General features: G+C 38.5%; 1 protein-coding gene across 1 annotated transcript in view; it reads left to right on the forward strand.

Annotated features, from left to right (window-relative positions):
* csmd3b (CUB and Sushi multiple domains 3b) overlaps positions 1-21,571 on the forward strand; it is a 367,690-nt gene that overhangs the window by 259,621 nt on the left and 86,498 nt on the right. Inside the window, exons 15-25 of the mRNA XM_041808608.1 lie at positions 1,048-1,242; positions 3,569-3,707; positions 4,381-4,568; positions 5,449-5,637; positions 9,218-9,334; positions 9,664-9,879; positions 14,095-14,283; positions 17,677-17,777; positions 17,978-18,046; positions 18,208-18,364; positions 19,924-20,115. Coding sequence (XP_041664542.1) covers positions 1,048-1,242; positions 3,569-3,707; positions 4,381-4,568; positions 5,449-5,637; positions 9,218-9,334; positions 9,664-9,879; positions 14,095-14,283; positions 17,677-17,777; positions 17,978-18,046; positions 18,208-18,364; positions 19,924-20,115 — 1,752 coding nt within the window. The remainder of the gene's footprint in view (positions 1-1,047; positions 1,243-3,568; positions 3,708-4,380; positions 4,569-5,448; positions 5,638-9,217; positions 9,335-9,663; positions 9,880-14,094; positions 14,284-17,676; positions 17,778-17,977; positions 18,047-18,207; positions 18,365-19,923; positions 20,116-21,571) is intronic.

The following is a 21,571-nucleotide window of genomic DNA, read 5'->3' on the forward strand; positions in this document are numbered from 1 at the left end:
CTTTTCATCTCTGTAGGTCCAGCACAGACAGAGGTCTAGGAAGTGTTTAACTTCATTTAGCACAAAGATTAAAACTAATACTGTCAAAGCAAAATAATAATCCTTTAAAAAGCCTGCAAATTTTCCTTTTATAAACATCACTTCTTTAACCTGTGTGGAAATAGAAACAGAGACGGTAGTGTTTTCGGATCAGGTTAATTTTAGACGTTTTGTCTGTATTGTAAAGTTGTCAAACTATTGGAATTGATCCACGCTCAGGTGACTTTCAGATGTTCTGGAGACAACAGGATACAACATGTACACTAAAGCAGACCGTTTTGGATTTGATAGAGGGCATATCTGTTCACATTTGATGGTGGCAAACTGTTTGCCCCCTGCCTGCTGTGTTTGAGCTAATTTAAGCTAAACACGTCTCTATACCAGGCGAGCAGAAATGGAAGCAGATACTGATCCTCACATCTAACTGAGTCTGATGGCAAACAGACACATCTCCCAAGATCTTGAAGTGTTTGGTCACAGTGTGACTCAGTGCATCATTTTTTTTTAACTTTCCGGATGCTGCATTTTTAAATCTCTTTATCACCTGATCAAGCCGGATTGCTTCATCTGGCACACATCAACATTTAAGGTTGGACTTTACAGGCTTTTAATCTGATGAGCCAGATAATATCCTGCAGCAGACATGCTTACATGAGTTTTATCGGAAGTTAACATCACTTTGATCCAGCCTAAGCAGGGCAAATATATTATGAGAAATGAGCAAAGATATAGAAAGGCAGAGCTGAAAATATAGGAGACAGATTACAGGAGAAATTTATCGACGCTTTCCTGGCAGGGAGTGAACACTCAAAGACGTCACGTTGCAGCAATAGATCTATATGATTGGTTCTGTGGATTTTCATCAAAATGAAGATCAAAATGTAGCCTGCAAGTGCCTGTTAAGTGCAGGTCTCATATAACTTGATAACTTTTCCTGTGTGTGTGTGTGTCTTTTTGTGGCAGCGTCTAGTCTCATCAAACGTGTCTCCTTGTAACTTTTCCCCCTAGCTTTTGGCCACAACGAGTGCCCAGACCCTGGCATTCCCATCAATGCTCGCCGCTTTGGAGACAGCTTTCAGCTTGGCAGCTCCATCTCTGTGGTCTGTGAGGACGGTTTTATCAAAACCCAGGGAACTGAGACCATCTCTTGTCAGTTAGAAAGAGGAAAAGTCATGTGGAGTGGGCCCATTCCCAAATGTGAAGGTAAATATGGTCCAGATTAAACTATTAACTTGGGAGCAATATGTCATCCCAGATATCATCATTACTTCAGCGTACAGACCCAGGAGGTAGAAATTACCTGCTGTCAGCTTGTCAGAGGAAATATATATATAGAGGAGGCCAGTTAGCTTAAATACCCAGGGAGACAACTATTTATACTGTCTGATATAGAGAGCTAAAGACTAAAAATAAACTCACTGTAGCATTAATTAGGGATACAAACAAAACCTTTTCTAGTTGCCTTTATGTGAGAAAAGGTCAGTGGAGATAACCTACAACCTGAATTATAAAGTTGTATCAGATTTGTTTATCACAGTTTGTTTATGCACATTTGTTTTATCCATTTAAACCACAAAATGTTCATTTATCAGCCTTTAACAGTCACATTAATTATATAACCCTTTGGGAATAAATTCTTTTTGTGTTTTCAAAACGTCCAAAGTCTTCCTAACAGCTTGTACAAAAGCAGAGAGAAAAAAAGCAGAACTTGACCTGTTAATCCCTCCTGAAACAGAACATCTAACACCGTATAAGTGCTTAAGATATATCTCCAACAACGGCAGGTGTAATTAGCTTAAGATATTTTTGACTCCGCTGCTATTGTAAGAACTGCTTTTGGTACAAAGAAAGGCCACGCTAATTGTGCTCCAGGTAGTTTAATATCTTCAGATCCTTTGTAGCTTATGTTTGTCTATATCTACTTCAAAATCCTCTCACTTGAATGCAGCAGGTACGGACCAGAACAAATTGAGTTCAGACGCTAAGTTTAACTTCAAACAGGCTCAGATTTAAAAGAAGACTGAAACAGTAGAGCTTCAGGCTCATTTAACTGTGTGATTACCATCAACATGCTGCTAAAAACTCACAATTTTGTTTGAGTGATGATTGATTATTCCAGGTACTATTTTTTCTTGGCCCAATATGATGAGTTTATTTGTCACAAAATTGTTCTAAAGATTAATACATGTTTTAATCAGGGTCAGTCTAACCTAGCTGTTGTCAGTATACCAGTGATTTCCATGCAGTGATTTAAAGCTTCACAATCCATATTTTGGTATTGTGTTGGATAGATAACAAAGAGCATGTAGGAGGACATAACTAGCCAAAATCTATCACATATGTGATAAGCCAGGGCTTTCTGCAAGTACCAGCAGCCAGCAATTATAGCCAGCTACTTTTTCCTGTCATTGACTCACAATCAGATCTTTAGGGGAGCTCAGCTCCTAAAGAGATTGTGACATTAAGAGTTCCTTTTACCTGTTTAGTACCCCCACTGAACTTTTTACTTCACCAAACAAGAAATAATGTCCTACTTAGGAGAGTTTTTTCAGTAACAACAGTAGTAACATGTAGTGACACCACATGTAAAGCTCATGTTGGGAGGGTTTATGTGTTTCCCCAATGGCTGACAACTACACATGCCTGTGAAAAGCTCTCTGCTCTTTATTACCTTCTTTAAACTCACTTTACTGTTAACAGTATTTTTGATAGATTTTGTACATTCATTAGTATTTATTTATTATTATCATGCAATTTTATTCTTACCAGCGGCAGTAACTTCTTTTCACTGAAAGGCTCTGTTTAACCCTCTGCACACAGCATGCAAAATAATTGGCAGCTAGACAGTGTTATTAGAATTGGTAAGTATCCAGTAAAGACATAGGGGAGCATTTTTTTCCCTTATTTCATCCTAATTTTATTTCACTGTTTTTTCACTGTTTAGAGTTAAAGAGTCAACATTTTCCTTCAGGAGTTGAGTGCAAAAATTGAATTAAAGGAGAGTAAATACTGAGTTTAGATTTAAAATATTATTATGGTGGTCAAAAATGCAACCTTTAGTTGGTAAAAACTGTTGATACATATTTGCTTAATGTTCAAACCAGCAACACTGTTGCTGATTTGTAGTCCATTTATACAGTCACTTTATCCACACAAGACCATTTGTGCTACACTATCCAAGTTGCCAAATTTTATTGGGGCTTGAATTTATAAACCAAGTCAAGTAGGCATGCTTCCCTGTATGTGTGAAAAATCATGGCCTGCTATTGTTTAATGGTGAATTCTGATCACGCATATTGAATAAAACGCCTCTTTAGCCGGATTACTGTCACAGCAAATTAGCTGTCAAAAGAGAAAATTGATCAAACAAAAGGTGCATGTGTTTCCTTCAAGCAAGTAAATCTGGATCCTAAGCTACATGTTTGGACTCAGACTAGGCCTACATGATCTAGATATGAATCATCCCTCATCTTTATTCCTTTTTGTCCTTTGTATCCTCCATGTCTTTCTGCCTACTTTCCCTCTCCAGCTCCATGTGGGGGCCACTACTCCGCCCCAAATGGGGTGATTTTGTCTCCTGGGTGGCCTGGTTACTACAAAGACTCCCTGAGCTGTGAGTGGGTGATTGAATCCGAACCTGGGCGCTCCATCAAAATCACATTTGACAGGTGGGTGGCATAAATCTTTGATTCTGTGCTCTGTAAAACTCTTAACAGCTCTGAACAGGCAGGACTGTGCAGATTTATCAGATTTTTCTAACCAAAAAGCAAAGATTTACAAGACTTAAATTTGTGGAATTTTAACAAGAATAAAAACTTCATTTCAAAATCTGCAAAAGCAATAGTAGGAGCTGCATATTGATCAGGAAGACTGGATAGTAATCTGGTTCATATAGTCTGTGATCTGAGCTGAGAATTAGTGAAGGAAGTAAGACTTTAGAAGACCTTGTAAATGTAGTTTTCTATCAGGTTAAGTACCTTTTTTACAAAATGTGTGCTATAACATTGTCTCTCTGCAGCATATGAACTCAATGAAAATAAACTGAACTCCTCACACATAAAAAGTGTTTCATTTTTTTGGCTGTTAAGTTATCAGTACACATAATCTGCACTGTGAAAAAGCAGCAGCTTCTACAGAGAACGGTCCATTAAAGCAATTCATTAACTGCAATAAGCTTAAATGATTAATTTCAATCTTTGGTCACAGTTGCTGCTTACAGATCCAGCAATACACAGAGACATAAGCTTTGCTTTACTTCATCCCAATTGTTTGGAAATTGTAATTTTTATTCTTTTTAAAGGGTCATAGCTATTCTGTTTTTCCCATAATGTTATCTTATAGGTTCCAGACGGAGCTGGGTTATGACTTCCTGGAGATCCATGATGGTCCAAACCTTCTGTCTCCTCTGATAGGCTCCTTCAATGGCACCCAAGTGCCCCAATTCCTGTTCAGCAGCAGCAACTTTCTTTACCTGTTGTTTACCACAGACAACAGCAGATCAAATGTCGGCTTCAAACTGCTGTATGAAAGTAAGTAAGAAACAGACATACTATTTTTATGCATTTGCTGACAGAAATTCATACATACCACGCTAAATAATGTCTTTGAAGCTGCACTTGCAGCATCAGTAAAGAAACAAGAGGAAGTGTAACATCAGAACATTAGTAGCTGTTTCTGAGGTGGCCTGAAATGCAGTCACTACCTACAAACTAGGGTTGGAAAATAACTTTTTTGCCTACCTGCCACTGTGGCTGGTGGATTCAAAAATCTACCGGCCACTTATTTTTTTAATACCCACTTTATTTTAACAATCAATAAAATGCAACGAGGTATGATATCATAATTAAATCCCATAGTAGGTTAGGGTCAAGACTATTCAATTAAGTAAACTGCTTCTGGGGCATTTTGTCAAAATGTGCAAAAACTAGATATTTTGTGCACAATTCCTTCAACCTCATATTGGAATTAAGTGTAACTGTCTTGGACTTAAGCTGACCGAAACCTTGGTTTAAAGACACCGGCATCAGAACTACTTATATTATTATAAGTCAAACCATCCCAGATGAGGCTCTTTTGTCTGCTTGTTTCTGATCTGAAGGAACAAGCAGAAAACCAGGACTGAATTTTTACACCAAATATTGTCATAAAATCCTTCTGTGATTTTACTTTCATTTACCTGTCCTAGTGTTTGGGCAAATTTTCCTGGCACTGCTTAAAAATACCTGCATTTGGCTGGTAGCAGATGCTAATTTCTCCACCCTGCTACAAACATGGAAAACGTCCATGTTCTCACCTAGCATCTTTGAGTTTTGCATTGTTACCAGCAAATGTATTCAAGTGTTCACAGGCATTCACACTGTTAGAAAACTACTTTTTTTGTTTGTTTGTTTGTTTTTTTTCTTTTTTTAGGTGTTACCGTGGACAGCTACTCCTGCCTGGACCCTGGCATCCCCGTCAATGGTATCCGCTATGGGCAGGATTTCTCCATTGGGTCCACTGTATCGTTTGGTTGTGATTCTGGCTACAGGCTGAGCCATGAGGAGCCACTCGTATGTGAGAAGAACCACTGGTGGAGCCACCCTTTACCTACATGTGACGGTAAACATGAAAAAGATTACCCCTCATAAATAAAATGAATGTCAGGGTTTTTAGAGGTTTCCCTCACTCTTCATCATCGCTGAAGGTTCCCCTTTCATTGCTGCATTGATCACATTGTATGTGGAGAACACGCCATTGCCACCATGACATAGAACAAGGTCAACCTGCCAGCAGTCTTGTTTATGACAGCACACTGACATCCCCAGTTTACGGTCATTTTGCTTGAGAATTAAATTCCTACTTGTCCAATATGATTTTCCTTTTAACTAGATAGGAGTTTTCAGTTAATTTTAACCTTTATCTGGAAAAACAAAGGCCAAGCTGTTGTTAAAAGACTAGCAGTGGAGCTGTGTAGGGAGCTGAGTCATATGGAACATGTTGTTCTGTGACAAAGTCACTGGTTGAACTACACACAAACACACAGGAACACACCTGGGTGTACGCTGGGGCAATTTGCTGCAAAGGCTGCTGTGGCTGATAGGGGATGATATGAGGAGAAGATTAGAGATCCGTGGGCATTTGTGTGTGCGTGTGCACTGTATGTCAGCACTTATATATGTGCTTGTGCCTTTATTTGTGTGTGGATGTGTGCTGCTTTTATCCATGTGCCTCCTGTCACTTTCTCTCCTGTGTGAACCGTGAACACAGGCTGGTTTCAGGAAGGGCTAAAGGAGACCGTGTTGGCTGTCTGCTCCTTTCTCTTTCCCTTCAAATCAAGAGTATGGTGGGGAGATGGGGTGGGGGTAGAGGGGTCTTTCTGTCTCTCATTCCTGTGATGTCAGAGGGGAAGGAGGAGAGAGAGAGATTCATCAGTTTTGTGGTTGCTTTGTTGGTCGACTTGTTGGCTCATTCGCTTGTTAACCACATTTGATATGCACTTTTTCTTAGCAGCAATTTCCTCTGGGGACACTCAGGCATAAAAGCGTTAAGGGATCAGCCTGGAATTTGCAGCCTGAATGCCACCAAGTTGTTTTTTATGTATCCATACTGATATAGATACTAATTGTTGCTGAGGCTGATAAGAAAAGTTTCAGTGATTGAAAATGAGAGTAAATTTAAGTTAGATGGAGCCAGAAGCAGCCAACTTAATCCTGGCAAATGCTGTAGAAATCGTTTCATAATATGCAGAAGAAGATAAACATCAATCCTGGATTAATAGACATTCTTAAAGACTTAGGTATTTTGAACCAAAATCCTTTTTGTCAGTGTAAAAAAGGGCTGAAATAAACCAGAGTTCTTCCCAGCGGATGATATTTTCAAGCAATTATATGAATGAAAAATGGATCAATGTGTGATTAAAATTACTTTTCACACCTTTTTTGAAGTCCTAAGATTGACTTTTTGATGGAATGACTCAATCTTACTCCATTCAAATGAAAGTAAGAACAAATCATAAGACCGGCCAACAGACAGAGGTGGAGAACAAGGAAAGATTAAAGGAGACTGATTTGAAAGATAGACATGGAGAGAAAAAGAATGAGACAGAGAGAAGGAATAAGATATAATGCAGTTTTTAAATTTCCCACATAGCTCAGCATTCAACACTATGGGCTTCCTGGTAGAGAAGAATTAAAAATTAATAGATGCACTTGATGCGCGTGAGCATGCGAGCCTTCGTGCATGAGTGAGCCGTGTGTCTACAATATGTGTGGGTGCCCATGTCTGCTTGTTATCTATGTACTTGTATGCTGCAGAAGTGTTTTCAGTCCTCATCCTTGTTTTGGGGGATGGTGATATTGTAAGCGTGGTTTACAGTGTAGATACTGAGGCTCTGTTGTGGTCTGAGCACATTGTTAATGCCTGACTCGCTCGTTTAATGTGGTTGTGGTGGCGGTCCACACTAAAGACGCCTGTGCTAATGGTAGTCAGGGAGATGCTGTTGTTCTGCTCAAGTTGCTTAATTGTCCTGCTCATGAAATCCTTAGCAGAACTTCCAGTTTTGACCTTGTCCCAGGAGCTCTGCCACCATAGCACTTTTGAGGTAATGTTATGGCATTTTATAGGTTTATTGTAAGAGGAAATGACAGGCCAGTCGGCCAACTGTAAGATGAACCAACTGGAGCGAGCAGAAATGAAGCACCTTGCAACATATGCATGCATTAGTATGCATAGAATGAGCAACAGATTTCGCCAAGCTTTTCTGCGGACCTGGCCCTTTACTGCATAACAATGTGCACAGCTGAACAGTGAGCAGAGTATGCAGAGGTCATCCTGAGGCCGTACAGGGAAATGTTGAAATGTTTTAAGCAGTCTGTGCGAAAGGTTTGCACTGCCTCACTGGTGTTAATGTCACTGCTTTGAATCTTTCAAAATCAGATTGAGTCAACAGAAGAAAAGTTTTGTTTTGGGTAAAAAGCTACTTTAGAGCACTTGCACACAATGCAGTTGCCCAGAGTTAATGTCCTAGAAAACTTGTTTAAGTTGTATTCAATTTTTTATAATCAGTTCAAAGCTCAGAGACTGCATATCCCAAAGCAACAACATCTTGCATTTGGATTCTAATCTCCAACCAATCTTATGTAAAAAAAATGTATTGTTGCTAGTGAAATAAGCGATTTGATGACTCACAGCTTTGCATAATAACAATAAACTCTTATAAGTCCATTTTTAAACTCCTTTGTCCTTTGATTCATCTGTTACTCTGGGCTGGATATATATATTTATCAGCTTTGAGCTGATTGTTTTATGCAGAACCTTTCATTGCTACAACTAAGTTAAACTTTGTTCTAGCAATGAAAGTTAAACTAATACAAACTTACTTTACACAAATCAAAATTCAAATTATATATTTACAAAGTGACTTTCAAATAACACTTGGTCATGTTGAGTAATGCAGATAAACACAGGAAGTTGTTATTCCTAACTACACCATTTAAAAAGATGTAATTGGTATTATATATCTTGAAACTCAAGCTAATTAGAAAAGAAGAAGAAGCTGAAGTTTACTCTTCATTCCACTGGAAAGAGGTGCTCATTCTGCAGAATCAGAATACATAAAAGTATTTATGTACCATCTGTCAGCAGCTACTGTCTGATCCTACATGTGGAAGTGCTGTTGGAGGCCTGTAGAAGCCCAGAGTGCTCTCCTAATTATGTGAGAGATGTTTCTGTCTGCTGAGCATGCCACACTTTGTGCATGCAGGGGTCACTGTGGTCATTTACTGTATTACTACTCATTTTCTGACCAAAAGTATAGTAAGTATGGTTAGAAGCAATCATGTTATATGTAGCAAACTGTAATAACAAGGAGATACCACTAAAATATAAGATGAGAGAGCAGAAGTACTACCTTAGTTATGTCTGCAGCAGTATGAAGAATTTTGTATTCAACCTTATTCATCAGAAGTTTTTTGAGGATTGCTTTCTCTTTGACTGTGTGTCTCCTTCTGGCTTCATTTTTCTGTGTGTGTTTGTGTGTGTACTGTAGAATATTAAAAGTCCACAGGGAAACATTATCTGTTTTACCATCAGCAATCTGATGCTAACCTCTCCCTGCTCTGTCCCCTGTCTCTGTACATCTCTCTCCCTCTCTGTCTCTCTCTGCCTCTCTTCGCCACCTTGTCTCTCTCAATCTGTCCAGCTCTCTGTGGCGGTGATGTGAGAGGTCCCTGGGGTACCATCCTTAGTCCTGGCTATCCAGACAGCTACCCTTCATCTCTCAACTGTACCTGGACTGTTGAAGTCAGTCACGGGAAAGGCAAGAGACACACGCAGATTCCCACGTCTTAATAGGAAGCGACAAGTCTCACGCACAGCAATGCAGCTGCTGCTCGAACACAACCACAGACTTTCACTTCACTGGATTCCTAGAGTATTTTGTACTTTGTAACATATGTGATAAGACAAATAGAAATGTATTAATATATTCCACTCAGTGAATGTATGAAGATAATTGAAGAAACCTAACATGTTTAATTTCTTTTATAAAATGTCATGAAGTGAGATTATAAATGCTGATTAGTGGTGTGGTTGCTGACGGTGCAGTGGTACAGCAGACCTCTCATCATGTTCTCTGCGTGTCCTTAGGAGTCCAGTTTCAATTTAATTCTTTTCATCTGGAGGACCAACATGACTACCTCTTAGTTACGGAGAACGGGAGTTTCCTGCAACCACTGGCTCGCCTGACAGGCAACGAGTTGCCTAGCAACATCAATGCTGGTCTCTATGGCAACTTCAAAGCCCAGCTACGATTCATCTCTGACTTTTCCATTTCATACGAGGGCTTCAACATAACTTTTTCTGGTAATTAACTTTACAAGTTTCATGTACAGCTATCCTTTAACGATGTTTACCTAACTTTACATTGTCACTTCATGAGGTCTCTGTTTTCTTCCTTCTCATATTTGAAGGAAAAAAACTGAGTAATGCTGTAAGCTGTGGAAGAAAGTTTTAGAAAATCCATACCAGGTTATTTCTAGAAAATAAGCTAAAAATTTATTTTTGTACTTGTCATAGAATCCACAAACTTAAGGTCTAACAGGAACAGCCACTAAAACAGGAGTCTTCTTTAGTGAAAAGTTCAGTAAGGTTCAGCCTACAGGACCTGATAAGAGGCTCTGAGTGACCTTCTTGTAATATAAAGCTTATGCAGCTCTTAAATGTAGGAGGCTGACTGACCTTGTAGAGCTTAAAATGATATGCCCAAAAGGATTTGAAAATGGATCATTTAAGAAAGGATTTTTTTCTTCACCTCAGAGACAACGCTAAGTGTGGAACAACAGGAACATTTTCATGGTCCTTGTAATGATCTACCTTTAAATTATTGAAATGAACCAAGTCATTATTTGGCAAGTATATATTTACACATTATATGGTCAGTCTTACAAAGAAAACAAAGCAGTACCCAAAACACAGCCTTGTGGAACACCAAAAATACAGTTCAGACCAAAGATTTGTGACGAGAAGGGTTGAAACTTGCAGCTTCTTGTGAAGGCACTCTCTGTGACGTCTTAAACCCAACCATTTTACATTGCTGCAACTAGAGATGATGCATCGTTTCCATAGCAACTACCCTCACAGTCACTTAATTTAAAGAGATTTATAACTGAAGTAGCTGCACAATAATTATGTCGCTACAATAAGGACAGTAATGCAAATTCACTGTTTTTTCTTGTGTTTTTGTCATCATGATAACACATAACATTTATATTATATATGACTGCCTGAGAGTGATCTATCACTTAATCCCCCTTTTCCTCACCTTTGTAACATAGCAGAGCAATCTTACAAAACTTATAACACATAAAGCTAGCCCAGTGTTGTTATAATGAAGATATCTGCTGAGAATAATGAACTTTCCAGGGACAAATTTAGCTCCTGCAGCCTTGGCTTACCTATGTATTAGCTCATATGGTGCCGCACATCCTGCTTACATGAACAGCTGATGGAGGAGACAGGAGTGTTTACTGGCTGAAGTTTCAGTGTGAAAAGTCTTTTTTTAAACAGGTGTAATCATTTCCTAAATTCACAGCATGAACATAAATATTCTACTTGAAACTGCTTGCAACGTCCTGCAATCAGCTGTCTGAGACTTGACTAGCTGAACTACAGGCAACATCATCAGACAGCTTGATTCAAGCCTCAACAGCATGGTTCAGACGTCTGCGATCATTGCAACTGATGTTTTTAAACGGTTTTGGCGCATCACAAATCTTCGGCCTGATTTGAACTTGAGAGTCTTAGAAAGGCGTATGGTTTGAGTTACAAACCTGCTGTATGTGGAGCCTTTGACATCATTTTGTTGGCTTTAAAAAATATGTAGATGGTGTCACAGTTTTGCAACTTAAGAAAATATAGAGGAACCATTTTTAGAACCAGAATTATTAGTTAAGTAAAAGTCAGTAAGGCAAAACATAAAAGGTTCTTATTTCAAAGTCAAAAAAATTCCAAATCAAACAAGGTCTGATTGAAAAATGCACAGAAAAGCCACAAGAGGAGTTCACATAGACATGGAAAAGGTTAGAAGATGACCATGTCCTTCATATCACAAAGTTTGTAATAAACTCTGGGTTAAGTCCCACAGGCAAGTATGCAGCAAATTGCATAATTTGCTGTTGAAGAAGTCCACACCAGGGCCCAGTCACATGATGATTTAAGTATGGGACAGCACAAAGCAGTCACATACTCACCAGAAATGGGCCTCCAAGTTCAGCGTGGAGTTTGGGATATAGCCAGTGACTTAATTAACCATGGGGTAATCAAGACATGTGGCTAACGACACAGTGGAGACAAGCAGGGTGGGACACACAGTGAGCCTATTCCAGTTCATTGTTGTGTCCCCTTGTATCCCTCACTCTCATCGTTTTTTCATGTCTGAGCTCCTCCCTGTGAGGAACTGAAAGAGGTAGTGATGTGAAGAGAAGGGGATAAGTCACATCCTTCCCTTGCTACATGCTACATGTAGTCTAGATTATCATAGTTTTCATCAGTGGTGTTGCCTTGGTTTATAAATTTAATAATTTGGTCTTAATTTCCCCATGTCAGTAGAGATCTGTGTTATCGTGTTTGATAACTAGGACTTTGTTATTCAATTTGTGCTCTATGATGGCACAAACTTGTTAACCCTGTTAAGTGAGAACTAAGCTCAATGTATATCTAACAGATATTAAAACTACTGGTGTTTATGACTACCTATAAACCTTGCAAATACCTCAGGAAATAAAAAACTTCACACAGGAGTGAGGTTACACAACATTAAACAGGCTGTAATCCACCATTAAACAACACGAGAAAAAGAGAGATGTGCTCCTGTGTGTTACATTATGTTGCTTAACCAGCAGCATCATCCAAGAGCAGGAAAGGTTGAGGGTTGGGATTATGACACAGTCCAAGGATACATCTGTGCCTCATAAATCAAGACTCTCTGCCATGCTTTCAGCGCTCTCTGAATGACTCTGGAATAAAGCAGCACTTCAATCTGAGTCTCCACTGAAGGACGTTTTATTGCGTCCCAGATGGCATAAGCTGATACTCAGTATGTAACACATGGGAGGTGTCACCAGAGATGTGACTTGCCAATCTCAACATGCTCAACAGGCTGTGTCATCCGGCAGCACACTCTGAAACACACATCACATCCTCAGTCTTAGCACATGGATGATAAATATCCTGCTGAGCTGAGCACAAATTCAACAAGTGCATTTTGGGACACAGTGGAGGGAAATCTGATTCAACTTTTGTTCTAATTACCACAATTATGTAAGACCAAATACAGAGATAATAATTGCATTAAAATGGACTGCAGCTGAGCATTTATCACTATTAGTTCTGTTAATATTGAGTTGTTTCTTATGAGATGAATAAGGATATTGGAGCCATAAGATGCTTGCATCATTCAGTTTGCTTTTAATGGTCCTGTCTTTTATATAATATATGTATAAGAGTAGATTTTCCCAGACTTTAAGAGTGATGGGTATTGATCTGTTGATTTAACACCATTAGTAGAGGGCACTTTAATTTAATTTCAGCACCTCTCACTTACTCTGATGCCACATATGCAACACTCAGCAAAATTAAGAGTTACTTTAAAAAAAAAGAAAATTAACATATTTTATAAAAAGAATATTTCCATGTCATGAGATGGCTCACCACGCTTTTGCTGATTTAACTGTGAGAAAGATGATCAGTGCTTGTTAGTCTTTGCATTAAAAACGTCCAGGATCCAAATTTACAAAGCTTCCTTTGTATAAAGAGTTAGACCTAGTGTTGAAATTTAACAAAAATGGTCACAATTGAGCAAATTCTGATATTCCTCTTTAGATCCTTGTAAAGATTGAAGCATCATAGCCTTTAAGAGAGCTGCTAAGGTTCAAAATAGTTAGGGGTAGCAAGGAAGACTTAAGAGGCTTTAGAGTTTTTCAACCACAGGTGAAAATGTAGAAATGTTTTCCAAACACTGAATGAAGACTATTCTTGTTGAATCATAGTGGGCTGGACAGAGAAAAATATGCATTCGAACATTTCAGTCCATTTTGGACTTCCTTGAATGCAAAGTAAGCTACATTGTCAGTCCCTCTAAAAGTGTTAAAATCAGAATTTGCATCTGATGAAAGGTTTTTCACATGATGATAGAAGTATTGTGAAGAGGCTTTTAAACAAGTGGGCATATGTTTTTTTACTTTTAGGTTTTGTGCTTTAAAAGTTTTGCTTACAATTTATTCAAAATGGTTGTCCATTTTATAAATTATGGTTCATGATTACACTATTTCTAAATATATTCTATGATTAAATTAACTTTTTCTTTTTTGTTTAAATCATCCAAACAAAACTTGTGAAAAATTGTGTCATACTAGTTAAGGTAAGAGTTTTTGTCCCTTTTGTTTTTATAGTCAGGAGCTCTCTGAAAGGATTCTGAGATGTTTGTGGATAAAGGCCCTGATTCCCCAACTCTCCATTGTTTTATTATTAAATCTTTATTTATGGTTGTTTATTAATTTACTTTTAATGCATTTTTTGCAGAATACACTTTGGAGCCATGTGAGGACCCAGGAATGCCTCGGTTTGGTAGGAGAAATGGCTACAGTTTTGGTGTCGGAGACACGCTGTCTTTTTCGTGCAATATTGGGTACCGCCTAGAGGGGGCGCCTGAGTTAATCTGTCTGGGTGGAGGGAGGAGAATGTGGAGCGCACCTTTACCAAGATGTGTTGGTACGTAATGCTGTTGTAATACTTCTGCCTTTATTGAGAGCATGTGCCTGTTAAAGTAGTGCAAAACTGTGCTCAAAAGATTCGATTTATGTAACATTTCACGGTAGTTTATGGTTGCTAGAAAATATGCCAACATCCTTGCTGCAAATGACTTGAAGTCCTTTTTAATACAGAAACATTTGCAACATTGTGACATTTAAAAGACTGACAAAAACAGGTGATGAATATTTATCCTTTTTCAAACCTCAACAGCTTCATTTCAGACTCACAAGGCCAAGTTTGCACGCTCTTAAAGAAGAGGTGTTTGCACAACACAAAAAAAATGGAATGATAGAAGGCAAAAGCATCTTTGGATGTTGAAAACAGAAAAGGAGGTCGTATTATGCTGCTGCTTTCCCCTTGGAAAAAAAATCTCAGGTTTAATCCTTCTCTGTCCTTGATTATCTCTCAGATTGTTTTTGAGCTGTGTGAAAACACTGAATTAAATCAGGAAGAAACACTGGCTCCCAAACTGAATAGGAGCTCTGTAGACAGTAATCTGTGTAAAAGCCACATTTGTACAAGCCAAATTTTAGTTACTGAAGTAACAATAAATGTCAGTGATATTTCTTGGAGGTGAGTCACTAGTGGGCAGAAGGTATTGGCCTGCTCACAATTCTGTAACACCTTTTTAAATAATTTTTTGTTATAAATTTTAATTTGGGCTGTGCAACCAAGGACATTATAATAATATGACCCATCTATCATGCTCTTGGGTGCTCCCAAAGGTTTGGCAATGCCACAGAGAGTACAGTATTAAAAAGATATAAATATTCTCTACAAAAGATCTGAGAAATTGCTTTTTCTAAATGGCCATTTTTAAATAAAGTGAAGTACCAGGGTGTACCAGACATTTATATTCTCCATGTCAGATGTTTAGCTACAATTTTAAATATATTTATTATCTTACAGGAGATCTAGTCTGTCGCTGTGATAAAACAAAGTTGCACTGAATACTTTTTCAATAAATTTGCCACTCTTAAATCCTCTGTACTCAAACAGCCTTGGTTAAAACTTTTCACTAAATTATGCATCCCCGGTCAAAACAATAAGCAACAGACAACTAATAACTGGGATAAATGGCTGCTTATGAAAGGTTTATTTTGTAATATTCATACCATGTTCTCTCTGTCTGTCTGCTTAAATAACTGGAGAAGAAAAGTCTATTTATGCTAAGTTTGTTCTTTTGATGGTGAAAGGGCTGGACTTGTTTTCAATGTACTGTAAAGTAAGATCCTCCATAGTGTCTTGTACCACATTAAACTCTCATCCATAACCATGACTCAAACAGCTCCTTGTCTATGTGAATAACAAACAAAACATGCATAAAGTACAACATGAAGCAGAAGTAGAATTTCACTCAAATCAGAGAGCGAGCAGCTGCTCCATTAACCATAAGGACAAATTGAAAATAAAGGGTTGCATACTGGATGGAGAATGTTTATTCCAAAGCTCTAGCACTAGTTGAAGAGAGTTCTTCATACAAAGAAAAGGACCTACTTCCAAATACATTGACTTTACATAGAGTACATGCAACAATACTCCTTAAACACATATGTGGGCATTTGGTCAACACTGAGAAAAACAAGGTTGAGTTTGTCTGAATAAATCAAAATATAAGAGGCTATAATGTCTAAAAACTCATAGAAAATGGTACCCATGAGTCATAGGTTTCTGTCTCAGAGCCGTTTTTTATTTTCCCTGTGTTTGAGTTGAGCGAGCAGCTCTCCGGTTATTATCCTGAATCTCAAAATCACCCCCTGACTACCACAGAAAGGCTGCTGTTTTAAAATAGTTAGAAAAAGTCCAGTGGAGTTAACCTAGAAGATCAATACAGTACGCTCATAACTTCAGGGTTTCTGTAAACAAGATATGTGTACGATGAGAGCTGATTGGGGTTCTGATGTAGAATCAATAGAGGACAATAATAAGAACAAAAGAGAAGACACTAAATGTTTCTCCCTCACAGCGTTTTTTTTTAGCAATGCTAAAAGAAGCGTAGAAATGCACAGAGCCATGATACACAGACATTATCATCCAGATCTCCTAAAAGAGAGCATCCAGAACATACTTTCATTAATTTTAGGTACCTGAAAAGAATATTTTACACTCCAATCTTATTTTTAGCTTTGTGGGATTATAGCTCAGGTGTTTATGTCTTTAGCTCTTTGTCATCAGCGTGCAAAGACTGGTAATGCAAAGTGAGGGAGTAGGGGTTTTGTGCAGGTGTTGTGCTATATTTAGTTCCTGGGTTGTGTTGCATTGAGGCATGATAAGATGCACATCGCAAAGATAAAGTGAAGAAGAGAGGAGGAAAGCAGTAAGAACAGCTATGCTACTATGCAAACTTCTGCTTGTTTGTTCCACCTTGTAGCATCCCACGTTGACTGGAATAGAGTAAAATAATCATAAAAGATGCTCTAAGCCAAAGCTGTGTTTTTGTTTATTTTTTCAATGTCTTTTATGTGTATTTCAGTGGATAAAAGTACTGCTTTGAGGGTTTGCGTTTGTTCTTCCAAATTAGGTTTTCTTTACCTTCATAATAGGTCAAGCATACTGTTTTCATAAAGCAGTGCCCTGATCAAAATAAATAGGATTTTCTGGCTATTATTTCTGGACACAAGCTTTTATTTAACACATTAGCTTACGAAAAGCAGGCACAAGCACGAAATAAAAGAGCCACAAAATATAAACAAGGCAGTATTGTAGGAGAAGGGAAGAAGCGGAAGAGGAAGGTTGATTGAAGTAGAGTAGGGTGAAGGAAGCTCTATTCATAGAGCGGGACACAGAGGGAAAGAGCGTGAACAAGAGCGAGAGAGTTAAAGATTAAAGTGAGAGAGGGTGCCGAGGTAATTTTCTAAATGGAAACTGTAGCAGCTTGATTTATTGACGATATGACAGCTGTAATATGACTATTACACCAGTAGAGACACAGAAAGAGAGGAAGGGAAGGAGGCAAAATAGGGAGAAATGGGAGGTGGTACTGTAGATTGGAGGCATGTGTGAGAGGTACAGAGAGGTTATCTTTAGGTAAATTAGTTCCTGAGTTTTACTACCTGCTTTTTCCCCTTAAAAGAAGTAGACGGCCAACCACACAGATGTGTAAGAGGTCTATTAAATTACACGTGCACATACTCATGTGCACACAAGCGCACTTTCCAGGTTTTATACAGGAATAAAGAAAGCATCATCTTCTTTGGTGAAAAGGCCTTCTCAGAGTACTGTACTTGTTTTCTATGATTTTATCACTTCAGATTAAACTTTAAAACTGTTTTTAGATGGGGTGAAAACTAGAGTTACAATATTTGAATGTAAAAGCAGTTTTTTATCGTCTTTTTCTGCATTTGCCCTCAGCTGAGTGTGGGTCTTCAGTGATAAACAATGAAGGCATCCTTCTCTCTCCAAACTATCCAATGAACTACGACAACAATCACGAGTGCATCTACAGCATCCAGGTAAAAATATGAGCAACCTTATTTAATATGATAAACACCACATAAAGATTGCAGACCTCAGGCAGGGAATCTTGTCGAAACATGCAAACAAACAATAAGAAATCATGATTTCCCAGGTGAAGGTGATTACCATCTTCAAACATTTATGGACACATGTTTTTCAGTGAATAAATGCAACCCTGATTTCATGTTTTCTCTAGGTTCAGGCTGGAAAAGGTATCAACATCTCTGCTAGAACCTTTCATCTTGCACAAGGAGATATTCTCAAAGTAAGCATACATGCATTTCTCATTTCCCTTTCCTAACATCTGCATTTAAAAGCTGTCCAAGCGGACAGAATTATGACCCACTAGAGACTAGCCTCCATCGGTGTTAGTTGGTCATAGGTATGTTTTTGAACCTCAAGTGAGTTATTCTGCTGTGGTTTCAGATTTATGACGGTAAAGACAACACAGCGCATGTCCTTGGAGCATTTACGGGATCATCCATGTTAGGCCTGACGCTGATCTCCACTTCAAACCACCTCTGGCTGGAATTTTACAGTGATGAGGAAGGTACAGGGGAAGGATTCAAACTGGTCTACTCAAGTAAGTATTCAGAAGTCTGCAAATTTACCAAAACAAAACCTGAAAGTGTATAGAAGAAATCTAATCCACCATACAGTCCTAGAGAAACAGTTTCTTCATGACCTTTTTTTCTTGGATAGATTCTGTAACAAGTAAAGGTTTAGTTACATAATAAAATGTCCTCTTCACATGTATGAATACAAGATAAGCATGCTGTGTATGTAACTGTTAGATTTTAAACATATTTGTTTAACAACAGCACAGATCGTTCACATTACAAAGCACAACACATTCTTGCAGAAGGTTTTATATTATGACATGCTATAAATGTGCCGTACATTACCTGTTATTGTTAACTAAGGCAAAAAATAGACTGCAATGAGAGCGCTAAAACTAGTCATTATGGGAGTCACGTCAGATCAGCAGTTTAACTCCACATGACAGCTGCACTAATTCCTGACAAGTGTAACACACTTGCTTAATCAATCTAAGTTTCATTTGAGAAACCATTACAGAGCTGATTGTGAATTCCACCACAGACACCACCACAAGAGGCCCGTCACATTTGATTAACAAAGCATTCAGAGAGCTCAGATATCAGTGTAGGATCAGATGTTAAAGGTGCTTCTGTGGTTCACAAACGCACACCCACGTTTGGCATCGCCTCTTAGATACAGAGATGGAATTAGAAAATGTAATAGTGCAAATGGAGTAATGCAGTGATTTGCATAGCGCTTTCAAGATGTACTGTCTCTGCTGGGTGAAAGTGGGTTTAGAATTTCTTACCTACTCCTCTGCACTTGAGTCTTTTCATACGGATGCAAATAGAAATTTGCTGTACATTCAAAAAGAGTTTTCTTCGTGTCAGAATGAAAGACTACTGAATACTACGTTTATAGAGGACTTTGATATAAAGGCTGGAATCTATTAAAACTAGAGGTGTGATTCAGTGAATAATGAGTGAGGATTTATACATGTCTGAGATACAATATCAGACAACAACCACTTGTACCAGACGGCTGGAGGATGGTAGATATGATCACATTACCAGATGGTAAAGCATCAGCTCTGCAAATGACCATTTGTTAGGGATTGAGATTCGCACCTTCTGCAGTGTTTCAGGAGATAACTCAAATCTGTGCACACCTCATTTTTTAGGTAATACCACTGATCAAATCCTGGTTAAGGTCTTACAGGGATAAGCTATTTATATAACCCTCCCATATCCTCCTCTCAAAAATGTGCACATGAATAAATAGAATATTCTGAAGATTACCATGGAAACCGAGCTTACAAATGGTGAAATAATTAAATTGGATAAGGTGTATACATCCCCTGGTATCTCTCCTAATATTAGGATGGCTCATGTATCTTTTCCTGAGTTTGTATTGAATACAGTGAGAGTTTAGAAAGATGTGTGATCTCAGCAAGCTCATAAACAGAATGCCTGATTGGAGTATTGCTTTGCATCCAAACAACACTGACTTTGCCCCCTCTAGTAAATCTTTGCCTCTCCCTATACAAGTATTTAGAAAGGTGCACATAGAAGAAAGTCATTCTCTTTCTACTTCTCTCTCTAGGTTTTGAGTTGTCTCATTGTGAAGACCCAGGTGTTCCTCAGTTTGGCTTCAAGGTCAACGACCAAGGTCATTTCTCTGGTAGCAGCATCACTTACAGATGTGAACCTGGATACACTCTGCATGGTGCCTCTACGTTGAAGTGTATGACAGGAGAAAGGAGAGCCTGGGATAACCCCCTGCCGTCTTGTATCGGTATGTTTCTGGCTGCATAAAGCATTAATTCACAAACATATAAGCACACATAAATACATACAAAAGGCATGTACCAACAGCAGGACCTTGAAAAGTGCTCTTTAGTTATTATCAGAGGGAAAGGTTTGGAGGGTTAGTCATTGCATTGACTCTCTGGTATTCCTGCAGTGGTATGCAGGGTCAATAACACTTCTGCAGACATTAATAAATGTATTTATTGAATAGCTGTACAGTTAACCCAGAACTGTCAAAGGTATTGGCAGCGTTTTCAAACAGAGTTGTTTTTCTCTTCATATCTCTCTAGGCTAGAGTCAGGAGCAGGATAAATTCACTGAATAAATATTAACATAATTAGACTTTTTCTTCTCTCCACATACCACCTCTCTTAAGCAGGTCTATCTAATTTACCCACAACTCAGTTTGCACTTCTGCCTTTTACAAGAAGCACACATTACTGCACTGGGTCCCACTCTACAATACGGTAAATAGTCCCTAGCTGCTGTATGCAAAGACTCTTCTTACAGGACATTCATTCAATAATCTGCAAAGAAAGCAGCTGGAGGCCAATTTCCCATGGAATCGCCTTTTTGATTTCCATGAGATCACACACTGCGCTGCTTCTGAAATCTCAATAAAAAGTCTATTTATCCAGGCGAGTTTACCACCTGGACTTCTTCTCCCTAATTGATCCATTTCCTCTTCTTCACTGGCTGATTTGCACTCTGTACTTTGAGACTGCTTTGTTCTCAGACATTTCCTCACATGTGCAAACATACACAGTTCCCATCTCATTTATGATATTTGTCTCTTGAATTGTTTTAACCAGCTCTATTTATGCTATATTCTCGCTCTACAAAAGGCCTAAGTGGCAAACCTGTTTGCAGGAATTGTTTCATAAACACATTTTAATCGATTTAGTTCTGTCAGACCACTGTATCAAATCAGGGTCAATTTTAGGGAAACAATAAAACCTACTGGGAAGCAACTCCCTTTTGAGTATTGACCGATTTCTAAATATGCCATTAAAACATCATTGCCTTCTTAATTCATTTTTCATGGCTTGAAAGTGATGGGGAAAAGCAAACCACAGCTCTGAATATTGATGTCAACAAGTCAATAATCTCCTTCCCCTGCCTTTGCAGTATCAGAGCTCCTGAACTCACATTTATACAAACACTCTCACACTTACATATTCATATGTGTTTTATCCAAAATACTTGATTTGAATAGTTTTGGGGGATTATTTGGAGGCGTGCACAGTCCCTCGCCGTAGGTATGTGCTTGACTGATTTTCTTTAATTAAACCCAAACAAATGAAAGCCCAGCCAGGGTGACGCACACAGTGGCTGCTGCAGCTGTGCCCCAGATGGAAGATATAAGCATAACAGCAAGCCCAATGTTTAAGGACCTTTTCTTCCCGATGTTCTGCCTCTGAACTTTCTGATTTTGAATTCAG

Source organism: Cheilinus undulatus, linkage group 16, assembly GCF_018320785.1.
Source record: "Cheilinus undulatus linkage group 16, ASM1832078v1, whole genome shotgun sequence".
NCBI lineage: Eukaryota > Metazoa > Chordata > Actinopteri > Labriformes > Labridae > Cheilinus > Cheilinus undulatus.